Source organism: Metarhizium robertsii (genome assembly GCF_000187425.2).
Source record: "Metarhizium robertsii ARSEF 23 chromosome Unknown MAA_Scf_1, whole genome shotgun sequence".
Taxonomy (NCBI): Eukaryota; Fungi; Ascomycota; class Sordariomycetes; order Hypocreales; family Clavicipitaceae; genus Metarhizium; species Metarhizium robertsii.
In genome coordinates, this window is record NW_011942149.1 from 5,982,336 (window position 1) to 5,996,752 (window position 14,417).

Genomic DNA, 14,417 nt, shown 5'->3' on the forward strand with positions numbered 1-14,417 from the left:
GCGGATGGGTAGGTGTGCGTCGTCATGGCAGCATAGACCTGCGTCGTTGGCCCGTGGTCCCTGTGCCACGCTCACAGACTTGTCTGCCGGCTTGACGTTGACGATTCTACAGTGTTTCCGCAGACATGAATTCTTGTCAGCATATACATACGCCATGGGAGAAGACGCGTGTGCATACGGGCTTTAGTAACTACATCTCAAGGTATAATGGTGATAATAACATACGGAGCTACCCGACGAATATATACACGGGGATGTGAATCAGAAAGAAACAGAAAAAAAAAACATCAGCCAAATCCTCTCCCCGAACCGCGCCGCCTCCAAAGAAAAGACTGGAACCACGCAAGCGGTGCAGAAAAGACGCAAAACACCACCGCAGCTACTTCCCCGGCCGCCACCCCTCCAGGACATCCACGTCGTCAAAAAGCGCCGACTGACCGACGGGCGTGGAAAATATCTGCGCAAACTCATGCCCCGCGTCCTTGGCAAGAGCCAGTCGCAAGCCCACGCGGTTCTCGGAGGCCGGCCCCCAGTCCGGGAGGTCGCCGAAGGTGCCCGGGAACCCCGTCAAGTTCTCCCCCGTCCGGGCCAGCTCGTGGACATACCTATACCAGATGAGGTTCCTGTCCCTCCGCTTGTGGCCGCCCTGCAGGACAGCCTGGCAGGCCTGGTCGCCGCTGCAGGGGTTTGTGTCCCTGTATCCCACCGTCGCGACGACGTCGCGGGAGGCGTACTGCCGGAAATAGTCCACGGGGGTTAGGGTTCCCGCCGCCGTGCCGGGGAAGTCGTCGAAGCCAAAGGGCCAGAGGTTGCTCTCGGCGCAGGACCTCGCGGGAGGCAGGGCCTTGCCCTGGACCGAGGAGGGACGGTCGGCGGTAAAGTACGAGCATGTGGCGGGATTGTTCTGGACGTAGCGCACATGCGCGCCGCACGAGGGACGGTCCCTGGCGAGGGCCGCGTACCGCTGCACCAGTTGTCCGCCCGCGCTCTGCCCGACAAAGGTGACGTTGGTCAGCAGGGGGTACTTGCCTGAGCAGGCGAACTCGTCGGCGAGCGCCTCGAGGGCGTCGATGGACGTCGCGTTGCTACCGGGGGGGGAGTTGGCCGCGCCGCCGCCGATCCAGGCCCGGGGGCTGGACCACGAGAGGTGCCCGTCGCCGTGTAGCCCGGGCGTGTATCGGTCGGAGAAGAGCAGCGGCGCGACGCTGATGGTCTTGCGGCGCGTCTTGTCGGGGCGTGCTGCGTCGAGGGCCGTGACATTCTGCAGCCTGCGCCAGTACTGGCCTGCGTTGCTCAGCTTCCCGGCGACGATGATGACGGCGTGCTCGACGGTGGCGGCGTCCACCTCGTCCGGCATGAAGACGGCTAGTTTGCCGGTGCTGCTGCCGGTGTTGCCAACGGGGATGGAGGCCAGCCGCGAGCCGGGCGGTCGGTAGATGCATCTTTGAGGCTACGGAAATAAGAGAGCGTGAGGAAGAAGGATCTTTTGGGTCTGGAGCGTTGGGGGGAGAACCTACGCTGCTGTGCTTGATGTGATTGCAGTTCCTGCGTGGAGCGATGAGACGCTCGGGAGGAGGGTTGTAGGCGTATTCTTTGGCACTGGCTTCGTCGCAGAACTTGAATGTCGTTGCTGCGTGGCACACGCCGAGGAGAGTGACGATGATTGCGACTGCAATTCGTGCCGTGTCACTTAGTCGCGCCATTCCGACGACAGGAGAGCAAATCTCACTCTCTGCAGATAAAAATAAAAGAAGGGAGCGCCGGACTATGTCTGGCCGTTTGGCTCTTGATATTGGCTTTTTTTTTTAACTTTTTTCCAAGGCGCGGGCCATGATGATGCTATTGTTCTGAGAAAGAATGCCATGTTTTGTTTCACTTTTTTGCTGGAGACTAGCATAATTAAAGATGGCTGATATTGCATGGCATGTTTTCAACTTGGCCGCGCCCTTTACTTTCCACGTCATGTGGTGATGCGTGTCCAAACTCCATGCTCGCAGGATGTATTCAACATTCGCTGTGGCCGTGGCCGCGTTGCCGCACCGCCTGTCCGTCACAACGGGGTGCATGTATGACCGACCGGGTGCAGGTAGGTGTACTGGGACATCGATGACTCTCTCGCCATCTGCGCAGAGGTATAGCGGCGGTCATACGCCGGCGAGGCTGCTCTTTGTTGCATGCGAGCACCTCGCCATGCGTGCCCTCTTGTCGCGGCATTCCTGAGGCGCGACTTGCATACCGGCCAGCATCAGCACCGACTTGCGTTAGTTCCTGGCCCGACATCTGGAACAACAATGGGCGCGCTGTTTGGCGAGTAATTAGTAACCAGTGCCCTCGATCTCTATTTGTTAGTATTTTGCCGTTTGTGCATGCGACACCCGAGTAGTCGCTCCAGACCCCAAGGGGTTATCGTCAGGAGCAGTCCCTGCTGGAGAGGAACTACCACGACAAACGTCGACTTTTTTTTTTTTTTAACGCAATGACTCTTGGCGCAGAGTCTACAAACATGGTCGCGCCGTTCGGCCAGACTCCAGACTGCCATGTTGAATTTGTAAAGCGTTGGTTGGATATGTGGCTTTGCTAGCTCGCATCTCTCAGCTCTAGCAAGATTCACAATTCAGTAGTTCCAAACCCGTAGAATCGACCATACACAAAGGGTGTCGAGACGGTAGACAGCTTGACAAGTTCTCACAAGGTACAGACGCGCGGCTTCATATTCACTGTCATGGTACGCATAACTTTGGGTACCAACCACGAAAGAGCACAACAATTTCACTCAAAAGACGCTGCGCCTAGTCATTCACATGGGTCTATATAACCCCCCGTCAAAGTCCGATGAAGCGAAGCCCCCCCTCTTACAAAGTGCTAGTACTCGGTAACGAGCTATTCTCTCATCCATGTGATTTCATCCCTACTGGCGTGCTCGGGCATTGTGCTCCGAGCACTAGCATGGGGTGAATGCGCTGTCCGTCCAACTCCAACTACCAACTGTCGTCAGATGTCGTACTTGTGCGGCATGTCTGTTTCCTCTGTACCATCGTTTGGCACGTTTGGATGCTTGGCGAGCATATTGTAATGCTGCACATGGCCCACCCAATCAAGGATGCTGTGTTGAATCAAATTATCATTGTATGCCCTTCTCGTGGCATTTGTATCCTCACCCCCCGGTGCTTGCCAGGGCAGGACCTGCAGTTGCCTGACCATTCGCTGTGCCGGCGGCAGCTTTACCGCCGCCGCCGCCGCGTCCTCGTCGGCCTCGACCGCCAGACGCCTTCTCCTTCTCCTTCTCTCCATTTGGCGTTTGGCCATCCTTTGCTGAGCCGCCTGGCGCAGCCGCAGCAGCAGTGAGCTTCTTATCCTTCCGCTCCGCCACCTGTACGTTTCCCTGGCCAACCTGAACGGGGCTGGCAGCCACAGCCTTGACCAGGGCTTCGTGCTCAGAAAAGTCGACATAAGCAAAGCCCTTGCGCTTGTCAATCTCAACAAGCGTAATGGTTCCAAATGCACCGAGAGCCTCTCGAAGCTTTGCGTCGTTCACTCCTTGCGAAGCATTGACATGCTTAATAAAGGCGCGGGTTGCGTTTGCCGAGACAGCGGGTGACTTCTTTTGCGAGGCTAGCTTGCTGTTAGCTTTCTCTTTGCCAGCTTGTCTACCGTTGCCATTCGAGTTCGTCACTGGCCCAGAGGCTTGGACCTGGGGTTCAGCAGTTTTCTTGTTGGTTTCGGAGTCGTTCTTCTTCCTCAAGATAACCGGAGGGTTGGCTGCAGTCGGTTGTGGACCCGATGTCTCGTTGGCAGCTGATTTACCCTTCTCAGCACCACCTTTGCCACCGCGATTTCTCCGTCCAGCCTGTGGTTTCGGGGCGACTGGGCTGTCGGGGCGACTTTTCGGCGCTTGTACTATGACCTCAGCGGGAGATGCTGCGGATGCAGTAGAGCTGGCAGCATTGGCAACATCTGCGGTTGTACCGTTATCGTCCTTGGTTGAAGAGCTTGCTGCCTTGGCATCAGCCTCGGCCTTGGCAGCATCGTGACGTGCTCTTCTATGTGCGCTGCCAGGGCTAAGGCCAAGATCGCGCTGCAGTATTCTAGCGGCGGCAGCGATTCCAGCACGTCGGCTTTTGGGCGCATCGGTGGCCGCTGCAGCTGTAGTAGCAGCGGCATTGGCTGTCGCAATTTGGCTGGCTACCTTCTTCGCCCCCTCCGCGGCTTGCTCAGTTGCTGCCTTCTTAGTAAGAATCTTGACATTCTCTTTAGGCGTCTTGTCCTGCTTCTCGGTTCTTGATTCCTTGCCCTTCTTCCTACCGAAGGAGTCGTCGTCCTTGGCGCCACTCTTTCCCTTTCCAGACTTGGAGTTCTTGCCGGATCCATCCTTGCCCCTGTTGGCCTTCTTCTCCTTCAAAAACTCGACCAGAGGGGTGGTGGTAACCTTGACCTCTACTTTGGCAGACTCGTCGGCATCCTCGACATCGATGCTCTCCCTCATCGGTGCAGGGTTGGCCAACCCTTCAAGGAAGGCCATGAATTCGGGATCTTGATCAATGGTGCCTTGTCGAGTATCCGTGCGCTTCTTAGTGCCTGGAACCTTTTTGTAAATTGAAAACTCCAACACGGGCGGGCCTATCAATGACGGATTCGTGAATGTTGATTTTGCATCCTCCCATGTCGCGTTCCTTACAACCTCGCTGAGGGGCATGATGTCATCCTTCCGCACCAAATGAACATACGCCCGACCGGGACGAGAAGGCTTTGAGGGGCTTGGTTGACGAGAGTCAGTATCACGAAAGACAAGATCTAAAAACTTTGGGCTTGACATACTCGATGGAAATCTTTCCAGGGACGTAGGAGAACCAATCGACTTTGCCCTTGGACATCTCCCACTCTGGTCCGAGAATAGAAATAAACTCCTCCATGGTCATACCTGGTGGCAGACGACGAATCACCAGTTTTTCTCCTTCGTTTTGAGGTTTGGATCGCGCAGCCTTTGGCGCCACCTCCCCATCATTCGCACTCTAAGTCGAGTTAGATTTTCATCCGATTTTGACGGGGATTCACATGTCCCATATCTCTCAAAGGGAAAGGCTTACTTTGTTGGATGCCCCTCCTCGTCTGTCAGCCGGTCCCTTGCCCTTGGCAGGTTTTAAGGCATTGCCGCCAGTGTCATTGTCTTTGGCCTGTTCAACTCCATGTCAGAAGTCGGGGGTTTGACGTGTGGCGAAAGACTGGTCGCGACATACCTGTGATGCTCTCACTCGCTGTCTCACCTTGATCTGGTCAGACGGCTGGCTGGTTGCGCTGCTGGATGGACCGTTTGCCTTCCGCGAAAGGACTTGCGGGGGCTGTGTGGACATGGCGCATGCTGGGTGCGGAGAGATCTACGTTGACAGTCGGCAATCTTGCAGAACAGCGTGGGCGATGGGATTAAATATCTTACAGAAAACGAAACATCCAAAGCTCGCAAGCTAAAGCGCAAGTGAAGTCAAAAGGGCCTTGAGTTGTTACGGCCCTGAGAAGCCCCACAGATTGGTGGAGCTGGTTCTGCCCCAAGAGCTTTGGCTTCTGTGTTATTCGTTTCCGGTGCACGCAGGTAGGTCACGTGAACGGATAGAGTTGGCTTAGTGAGTACATGTAGTTACCTACCTTGGTAGGTAGACGTGGCTGCATTTAGATAGCCATCGAAGTAACATCCTCTTGCGTGGAGAGACGATGAAAAGGTTAATAGCAGCAGGCCACAAATGCTCTAGCGAAAAGAAGTTTTGCAGAGCATGGATGTGGTGGCAGTATGAGCTGCGTCCAAGGCACGCAGAGCCTTTCCAGCGTGGGCTGCAAGGGGGGGAGCCGCAGATGCTCAGATAAGCACATGAACATTTGGCTGAACTCTGGCTGGTCAACATCTGAAGTCTGGTGGCCCCAGGTGCCATGTCAACATTTGAACCGCTGTAATCAGCTGGCCTCCCCTCTCAAACCCACTGTGTCCGTGCTACCAGCTTAGCTTCCACAGGCGCTTTCCACTGTGACATCAACCAGACCCCGAAGAAGACTCCAGGCCCGACTACAACTTCGCGTTGCTCGAAACCAAAGGCCGGACGGTTTATCCATCTGGTCCATCCTCTCCACGGGATTACCACTATCCGTTACTACTGTGGCGGGCCGTGATAATCCTCCCGGCGGCCGCCATTACGACGAGCCTTGCGCACATCCAAATCCTCATAAAACATGACGACAAACGTCCCTCGGCCTGGCCCCGCCAACTTGGGTCCCAATGCCGGCCTAGACGAATGGCTCGAAGAGGCCAAACAATGTCACTACCTGCCTGAGAGGGCCATGAAGGAGTTGTGCGAGAAGGTCAAGGAGATTCTTATGGAAGGTAGGCACTGGCTCCGTCGCTGACCCAACGCGCGAGCCGCGCTGACTGGACGAACACAGAGTCCAATATCCAGCCCGTTTGCACACCTGTCACAGTTTGCGGAGATATCCACGGCCAGTTCTATGACCTCTTGGAGTTGTTCCGAGTGTCAGGGGGCATGCCGGGCGAGACCAATGTCCAGGCCCCCAAGACTGCGACCACTGTTATCACGTCCGACGATATCGAGCCGCCGAGCGAAATCACAAATCCAAAGCTCAGGAAGAAGCTGCGGTCCCCCGTAGGTGATGCTGGTGCGGGCGGTACCGAGGGCGAAGATGATGCCGACGCCGTCACCGGTTCTCGTCCGGGGTCCGCGCTGTCAGGTGCCAATGTCACCTCCGCTCAGAGCGCCGAGACTCGCTTCATCTTCCTGGGAGACTTTGTCGACAGAGGCTATTTTAGTTTGGAGACATTTACGTTGCTCATGTGCTTGAAGGCCAAGTAGGTACCATCTGCTTCAAATCGAATGACCGTTCCACGGCTAACAGTTTCGAAATAGATACCCCGATCGAATTGTGCTTGTCCGAGGCAACCACGAATCTAGGCAAATCACACAAGTCTACGGCTTTTATGAGGAGTGCCAGCAGAAATATGGCAACGCTTCTGTGTGGAAGGCCTGCTGCCACGTCTTTGACTTTCTTGTCCTTGCAGCTATTGTCGACGGCGAAGTTTTGTGTGTACACGGCGGACTCAGTCCCGAAATTAGAACGATAGATCAAATCCGTGTTGTTGCTCGTGCCCAGGAGATTCCTCATGAAGGAGCATTTTGCGACCTGGTCTGGTCAGATCCCGAAGATGTTGAAACGTGGGCTATCAGCCCGCGCGGTGCCGGCTGGCTTTTTGGCGACAAGGTCGCTACCGAATTCAATCATGTGAATGGATTGAAACTGATTGCGCGGGCTCACCAGCTTGTTAATGAAGGCTACAAGGTATGACGCGTTCGGACAGAGAATAACTTTTGCTACGCATTGGGTGCTAACCATGGGCAGTATCATTTTGCCGAAAGCTCTGTTGTGACAGTTTGGTCTGCGCCGAACTACTGTTACAGGTGCGGTAATGTTGCCTCGATCATGACTGTAGACAAAGACTTGAACCCAAGATTCAGTATATTCTCGGCCGTGCCTGATGACCAGAGGCACGTTCCTGCGAGCAGGAGAGGACCGAGTGACTATTTCTTGTAATGCACGATGTTAGAGGGTTGTTGCGAAATTAAAGGCTGGGAGAAAGCTTTTAGATGTAAACTAGCATACGATTGAGATATCCATGACTTGTGGTATGAATTATAACGGCATTTATGGTTATTTGGCTACTCAAATAACGTTGGCAAAGGTGTAATGGTGGCCTCATCGCGCGTTGAGTTGAAGCCCAAGGTTCCAGCCTGTGACTTCACGCAGATTGTGGGCCGTTTTTATCACACTGACTTTCAATTTTTTATCACCACGCTCGCGTCAAGGCAGACATGGCAAGCGCATTTAAAGTGGAACAAGACACAAGTCACTGCCATTAAACGATATGAATGATCTTTATTCGAACCTACTCTCATATCTCATCCAGTTCGATGCTGTTCCAAAGTACGACTAGCTGAACCGCAGAATGCCTAGGCCTCAACCACACACTGACCCAATCCAAACCGCCATTTCAGCATGGCTCACCTCTCTTAACCCTCCAGTGAACGAAGATTCTACGGCCTGGAAAATGAGTCTAGGAGAACATGCACCCAAGAGGTTCACTATATACGAACCCATGGCGCTTTTACCCGCCGGCAGCTTCACCAGTGCCTCGTGGACCACCGAGCTCCAACGACACAACGGAGCGACCACCGACTTCCTCTGGGAGTTAATTCTGGAAGAACTCTCCAAGACCGGCAAGTCAGACTTGCGATTGACACACTTAGCGGTCAACGAAGGCATCCCGCTACAAAGTCAAGAAAGAAAAGAGGAAAACATCATTCGCAGTCCGAGTGGCTTGCGAATTTTATACGGTGATTTCGGCCCCGGTGCCCCAAGCAGCATCTCTCCTTCCAACGAAGATTTCGAAAAGGCCTTTTGGGTATCTACCAAACAAAATGGGATATATCAAACGTGGGCGCCCCGTTGGACAATGTTCAGCAGAGGCAACGTCAAAGAAAAAGCCCGCCTGCTCCAATTTCCAGCGGTGCCTAAGAAGAGAAAGGACGGCGGTCAGTCACAAGATACATGGGCGGTAGACTTATACGCCGGCATCGGATACTTTGCATTCTGCTACGCGAAACTGGGGTTCAGGGTGCTCTGCTGGGAACTTAACCCGTGGAGCGTGGAGGCTCTTCGTCGTGGAGCACACTTGAATAAGTGGAGTGTCGAGGTTATCGAGGGGGAGAAGCTGAAGCAATCTACAGAGGAGATTATGAACAGTACGGCTTCGATCGTGGTGTTTTCGGAGAGTAATGAAAATGCGCGCTGGAGAGCTGAGAGCATGAAGCAGGAGGGGCAATGGCTGCACGACGTGAGGCACGTCAATTGCGGATTGTTGCCTACGAGTAGATTGACGTGGGATGTCTCACTATTTTTGACAAGGAATGCGACCATTCGTGGGGGGGAGGCGTGGCTGCATCTTCATGAGAATGTGGGCGATGCTGAGATTGATTCCAGAAAAGACGAGATACAGACTCTGTTGAGGGAGAATCAGGATGACAAGAGTTTGACGAGAGCGATTACGGTGGAAAGGGTAGAAAAGGTCAAGACATACGCGCCTGGCGTATGGCATTGTGTGTTTGATGTGCGTATTGTTACAAAATCTTCATGAAAAATGTTGATACAGCAGTCCCCTCCATATCTAGCGCCACCGGTATATTCGCCCCCCTCGCTTCTGAATCTATCATTCAATAACTTACTCCATGCAATCCCATTCGAAAGAATTCCACAAATCCAACCAATCATCTGATTCAACGCCGAGATGCTCGCTCCCCTCGAGCTTAATGTCTCCGAAACTTGGCGGGGATGTTCTCTTCGATAATCGACTTTTTATCCATTGCCTCTTGTGCTTCTTGCGCCTTCTCCAACTCTTCGTGGTGCTTGAAATGCTCAATATCCTCCGGGTGCGTCAGGTCCTCCAGTTTTGTATTCTCATCGTGATACTTTTCCCAGTGATGGATTTCATACTCGTATTCGTCGTCACCATGATGGCCCGGCCCAGTACCCATATCAGGGAGCGTTTCGCCCCCGTCGATAAACTCCTTGAACTCCTTACCCGAGACCTCCCCGTCGTGATCCTTGTCCAAAAGACCCATGAGGTGTTGCAGGACCTCTAGCTTCTTGTCGTGCGACATATCCCTATTCGAAGGGTCCATTAGGCCGTAGGTTCGCATGATTTCTTCGCCTTGCCAGGCACCATCGGAGTTGTAGTCGTGGAGGACGAAGAAGGCGCCAGTATCCCAGGAATCGATGTGGTGCTCCTCTGTATCGATTCATGTCAGTGATTGAACTCTTCTTGTTGGGTCGCTAGATGGCCTGGAATGCCGATCTGGGTGTGAGTGCTGAGCTTGAGACATACCGGCCATGTGCTTCTCCATCCATGTGGCATCTTCCCTGACCAAGGGCTTCTGGCCGTGGTTGCCGTGGGCGCTGGCCAAGCCCGAGAGAGCAATTGCTAGTAATAACGGGGTCTGCATGGTTCGGGCTTTGACAAGTGTGCAATTGGGATTCAAGGGCACTCAATTGCTGGGGGCTGTGATGTACGATGGGTTGGTTAATGTAGATTCCCTGAAAGGGGCCCGCCTTCGGTCGATTTGGCTTTTGAGTGGCGGTTGATAACCAACTTTGGAAACAGGCGCCGGATGCAGATTGCTGGCGACTCCGGCAGTTTCGAGCGCTGGGAGCATTGAGGGATCGGTATTGGCCAATCAGCGGCGAGAAGGGGGGTTTGCAGCGTTGCATGTCTCTTGCTCCGAGACGAAGCCCCATGCATTCGTCAAACAACCCAGCATGGAGGTGGAGTGTGGAGACCCGTTATCGATAAGTGGTGCGCAAACAGGGAATTTGCTGACAGAGCTTCGCAACTTCATTTGGGATCATACTGCCACATATCCCAGTGATACCATTGACACCCCTGGTACCAGTACAACTGCTTTTCGAAGCTGCAAGAGTAGACTCATACACTGTAATCAGTTCTGGCCCAAGCGGTTGTTTATTTGTGGAATTTGATCTCAGTTTTCTCACCTGAATCACTACGCCATTTTAGCAAGCTCACGCGTGGTGCCTCGCGTCGAGCCGCAAGCCAACATGAGTAGACAAATTGAGCAGGCATTGCTATCAATGATGCCGACATATGGCTCAGATCTGCCACCCTCCCTTGTGGAACTGGCAGGGTCCTTGCTTGCCCAATCTCGACACCGGGCAAGCACATTGAAGGCAGAGGAAGAGATAGCTCGACAGTATGCATGTGCCAACATAGCTTGTGATCGGTCAGTATGGTACCGTGTCAAATACCGCCATATACCTGCTGACACTCTTGTAGTCTGAAGATCACTCTTGACTTGCCACCTATTGAACCTCGTCCCCCAATTCCCCCGCGTATCTACAAACGGCTGTATACCCATTTGGACAATATCTTGCCCAATCCTACAGCTACACCAAGGTCAACCCGAAATAGAGCTCCAAGCTCCAAGAAACGCGACAAGGACACACCCTCAAAGTCGGAGACCCGCCGGATACCATCAAGAGGAACTCCAACAAAGGAGGCAGCCCTGGCTCCGTTCCGTACGACACCAAAAAATGGCGGTACCTCTGCCAAAGGACACATCCTCGACTCGCAAAACTCGAATGGCCATCTACACCCCTGGATTCAACCAGTCATTCGATTCATGTGTGCCGAGTCGGATCACAAACGGCTTGCACCAACGGTTTTCGCTGGTATGGAGCATATCCTCACACAAGAGGGCCGCCCAACCCAAGACCAGTGGGTTATTCATCACGTAACCGACCTATTAGCAGCCGTGTACTTTTTCGTCATTATGCGTGTTCGATCAATCACGTCTGGTGCCAAGATTGACCGCGAGGGATATGTACCGCTTCGAAAAGAGATTCTTGCTCTTGTGGCCAAGGCCAATCAAGAAGTTGCCGTACCTGATGTGGATGAATCCGACGCCTGGGAAGGCTGGAGTGACCTCAAGTCTCGAGACTTTGATGCCGCTGTGGCCAAGGTCAATGAGAATGATTGGTTGGCTGGCGATTGGTATGATGGGATTGTTGACGTGATTAGCTCTACCGTAAGGACAGATGCAGACCTGTCAGATGATGATGTCGAGAACTCAGAGGCTCTCCTGCCTACCCGGCGTGCGGATACAATGCTCCAAGAACGATATGACTTGTTGAGCGAGGCTAGAAAATCAGACTTTATTGTGTGGCGTGACATCATGCTCGACAGGATTGCACAGGCAACGCCCGTACAAGTCGTCATGGAGGCTGACATTTGATAGCATGCATTTCCTCCTAAAGAGATACAAAATACAAGCGAAGGTCTTCCATTCTATTCTGGTCTACTCTATTCTATGGTGTCGATTCTATTCTATCAAGTTGTATCGAACAGCTCGACGATTTACAGGACGGTTCATTTTCAGCTAAGCACCCCCATTTAGTTATTCTTTCTTTGCCTTACAGGAGGCTTTCATTCTTCTCCTCCTTGGGTCTTCCGCCCTCATCAGTGCCACCACCTGGGTGCCATTTTGAGGCTACAGACACGTTGGCGTTGTAGTTGGTAGTAATGTCAAGTCCAATCGTGAGCCAAAGCAAAAGACCTTCCTCAGCCCCGTCGCCAAGGTAAGTATACTTCATGAATGGATCATAGTCTTCGGTCGCCTCATCACCAGTAAATTCATCCTGGCGATTGTTCGTGACCGGTTGCTGATTTCGAATGTACGGCTCATTCTTCTCAACTTCGGCAATGAGAGATTGGTCAAAGTAAACCTGTCCAATATGCGAAACAGTGCCACCTTCAAAAGTTCCGTTTGACAGGATAGTGGCATTGTCTGTGGACATGACGTGGAAGTGGTTGGTTCGACCAATGTAGTGGCCTGGGAAGATTGTGCTAAACTGCACCACGCCGTCCTTGTCTGTCTGCTGAATGCCGCGGCCGAAATTGGTTTTCAAACCACCTTGGAGTTCAGCCGTCACGCCAGAATAGACACCAGTGGAGTTGGCGTGCCACAGGTCAATGATGAGGTTAGGAACTGCCTCGCACGTATTGATGTCAATGAATTGGAAATCCAAGTGTGAAGCAACACCTGGTTCTCCATCAGTAACATCTGTCCGGAAGGATTCGCCCTCAACATAGTATGGGCCAATGATAGTTTCCGGGACAAGAATGCAACTCGCGTTGGAACCAAACAGCTCATCCAAAGGAGTATCAAGGTCATATCCCTTGGCAGTCTCGTTATGGGAGAGATCAAGGTACTTCTCAAGCTCCTTGGGACCTCGACGCTCAGCGCCTTGACATGTTTGTGTTAGTACAATTATTCAACAAACAAAATTCGAGCATTGTAACTTACGAGTCTTGAGTCCTTTCTTCACACGCAGCTCATCAGCCCAAGCAGCACGACGAGCTACAGCTCGTTCTTTGAGGGCAATGGCAGCAGGGGAATCAGCACAGTTGGCAAGACTTCGCTTGGAGTGTGCTGCAATGCGACGAAGAGTTGCGGCTTGTGCCTGGCGCTCTTCTTCAGTCTCAGGATGGCCATATACGACGGCTGAGAAAGCCAAGGCCGCTGTGAGGGAGGGCAAAATCATATTTGTCTTGAAACAGTGAAACTCAATTTACTGTTACCAGTTTCTTTGTATTGTTGATGGCGACGGACGAGAGGTTTTCATCTGGGCGTTCCCCGTCTTGCCTTTATACTCGCGCAACTGGTCAACTGGCTCTCTTACACTCCGAGGCATCAACGAGTTGCTACCAAGTCTCCATACAGAACCCCGTTCATTGTCCCCGTTATGATTTCGTCACCAGCGATTTGTTGATGCGTCTCATCTATGCATAATTGCGACATTTTGCAATGATCATCTTGGCAACTGCTGTTCCCTTCTTCTTCGGAACTGATACCGGAACCTGCGCCTTGGAATTCTTCCTGCATGGAACGCGCGGTGTTACAAATTCCAACAGCATGTTCGTCCAAGGTAACATCTGCTGTGGAATAGGAACCGGGGCTAATACCCCATTAGGGTGTCTCTCAAGGCGCAGCCTAGATCCAATGAAGGAAGCTTGGGTAGGTTTTTGAGCAATTCATCCAAGGAACCTGTTGATGCTCCTAGTCCGTGCGAGCCCATGGCCCAAAACACCGAGTGGGATAGGAAGTAAAAAAGTCGTTCGCGTCCCAGACAGCCAGAGTTTGCGTGCTACACTTTCGTAGACCATACATGTTGCTCCACATTCCTTTATGCCTATACCATTATTTCATGCTGCCCTGTATTTGAAACTACCAACAACGGATATGACTACAAGAACAGCATCGCCAGTGGTTGTCAGGGTTCAAGTTTGGGCGCGGAGGCCGATGGTCTCCTTGTGGAGTTGGGTCACATCGATGCTTGATGTTTTGACCTTAAAACACCCCGGTTGGTTCTGGTTTGCGACGGCTCAGCTTGCAAATGAGAACATGGGTTATTTTGGTCACGCAAATTGGCGCCATCATGACTGGCGGGCGTTGGTCTCGGCTTTTCTCGCTGGCTGGCTTCATTCCCTGGATGCATTGAATGCTCACTTTGACAGCGGGACTTGGCCCAAGGATGCACGGGTTGCCAGATGCCGATCTCTGGATCTACCCAGTTCATGCGATATATGTATGTATGTACCTATATATGTATGGATTGTTCTTGACGGGCGACTCAAGACGAAACTTGGCATCTTTGGACAATGGTCTGGTTCTAAGGTCCCGAGACGTATCAGGAAGATTATGCACGGCACGTGCCAAACAAGAAGTTCGAGAATCACACCTTCCAAACTAAATGTTAGACTATATCTTCAGACGTCCAAAAAGTCCTCGTGCTACAGC

At 52.7% G+C, this 14,417-nt stretch overlaps 7 protein-coding genes across 7 annotated transcripts; 3 read left to right on the forward strand and 4 right to left on the reverse strand.

Annotated features, from left to right (window-relative positions):
- Positions 1-379: 379 nt before the first annotated feature.
- Positions 380-1,703, reverse strand: MAA_01783 (uncharacterized protein; the record flags this gene model as incomplete). Its single annotated transcript, XM_007819781.1, has 2 exons — positions 380-1,450; positions 1,518-1,703. The coding sequence occupies 2 exons, from the start codon at positions 1,701-1,703 to the stop codon at positions 380-382; spliced, it is 1,257 nt and encodes a 418-aa protein (XP_007817972.1).
- Positions 1,704-3,154: 1,451 nt separating this feature from the next.
- On the reverse strand, positions 3,155-5,348 carry MAA_01782 (RNA recognition motif domain protein; the record flags this gene model as incomplete). The annotated part of the gene is made up of 4 exons (XM_007819780.1): positions 3,155-4,754; positions 4,816-5,009; positions 5,085-5,171; positions 5,235-5,348. The coding sequence occupies 4 exons, from the start codon at positions 5,346-5,348 to the stop codon at positions 3,155-3,157; spliced, it is 1,995 nt and encodes a 664-aa protein (XP_007817971.1).
- Positions 5,349-6,213: 865 nt separating this feature from the next.
- Positions 6,214-7,584, forward strand: MAA_01781 (protein phosphatase 2A; the record flags this gene model as incomplete). The annotated part of the gene is made up of 4 exons (XM_007819779.2): positions 6,214-6,364; positions 6,424-6,844; positions 6,903-7,332; positions 7,393-7,584. The coding sequence occupies 4 exons, from the start codon at positions 6,214-6,216 to the stop codon at positions 7,582-7,584; spliced, it is 1,194 nt and encodes a 397-aa protein (XP_007817970.2).
- A 412-nt stretch (positions 7,585-7,996) lies between these two features.
- MAA_01780 (tRNA wybutosine-synthesizing protein) lies at positions 7,997-9,184 on the forward strand (the record flags this gene model as incomplete). Its single annotated transcript, XM_007819778.1, has 1 exon — positions 7,997-9,184. One exon carries the CDS (start codon positions 7,997-7,999, stop codon positions 9,182-9,184), a length of 1,188 nt encoding a protein of 395 aa, XP_007817969.1.
- A 169-nt stretch (positions 9,185-9,353) lies between these two features.
- MAA_01779 (EF-Hand 1, calcium-binding site) lies at positions 9,354-10,049 on the reverse strand (the record flags this gene model as incomplete). Its single annotated transcript, XM_007819777.1, has 2 exons — positions 9,354-9,835; positions 9,932-10,049. 2 exons carry the CDS (start codon positions 10,047-10,049, stop codon positions 9,354-9,356), a joined length of 600 nt encoding a protein of 199 aa, XP_007817968.1.
- A 610-nt stretch (positions 10,050-10,659) lies between these two features.
- On the forward strand, positions 10,660-11,852 carry MAA_01778 (origin recognition complex subunit 6; the record flags this gene model as incomplete). The annotated part of the gene is made up of 2 exons (XM_007819776.2): positions 10,660-10,811; positions 10,895-11,852. The coding sequence occupies 2 exons, from the start codon at positions 10,660-10,662 to the stop codon at positions 11,850-11,852; spliced, it is 1,110 nt and encodes a 369-aa protein (XP_007817967.2).
- A 178-nt stretch (positions 11,853-12,030) lies between these two features.
- On the reverse strand, positions 12,031-13,161 carry MAA_01777 (GPI anchored dioxygenase; the record flags this gene model as incomplete). The annotated part of the gene is made up of 2 exons (XM_007819775.1): positions 12,031-12,863; positions 12,924-13,161. 2 exons carry the CDS (start codon positions 13,159-13,161, stop codon positions 12,031-12,033), a joined length of 1,071 nt encoding a protein of 356 aa, XP_007817966.1.
- Positions 13,162-14,417: the final 1,256 nt, after the last annotated feature.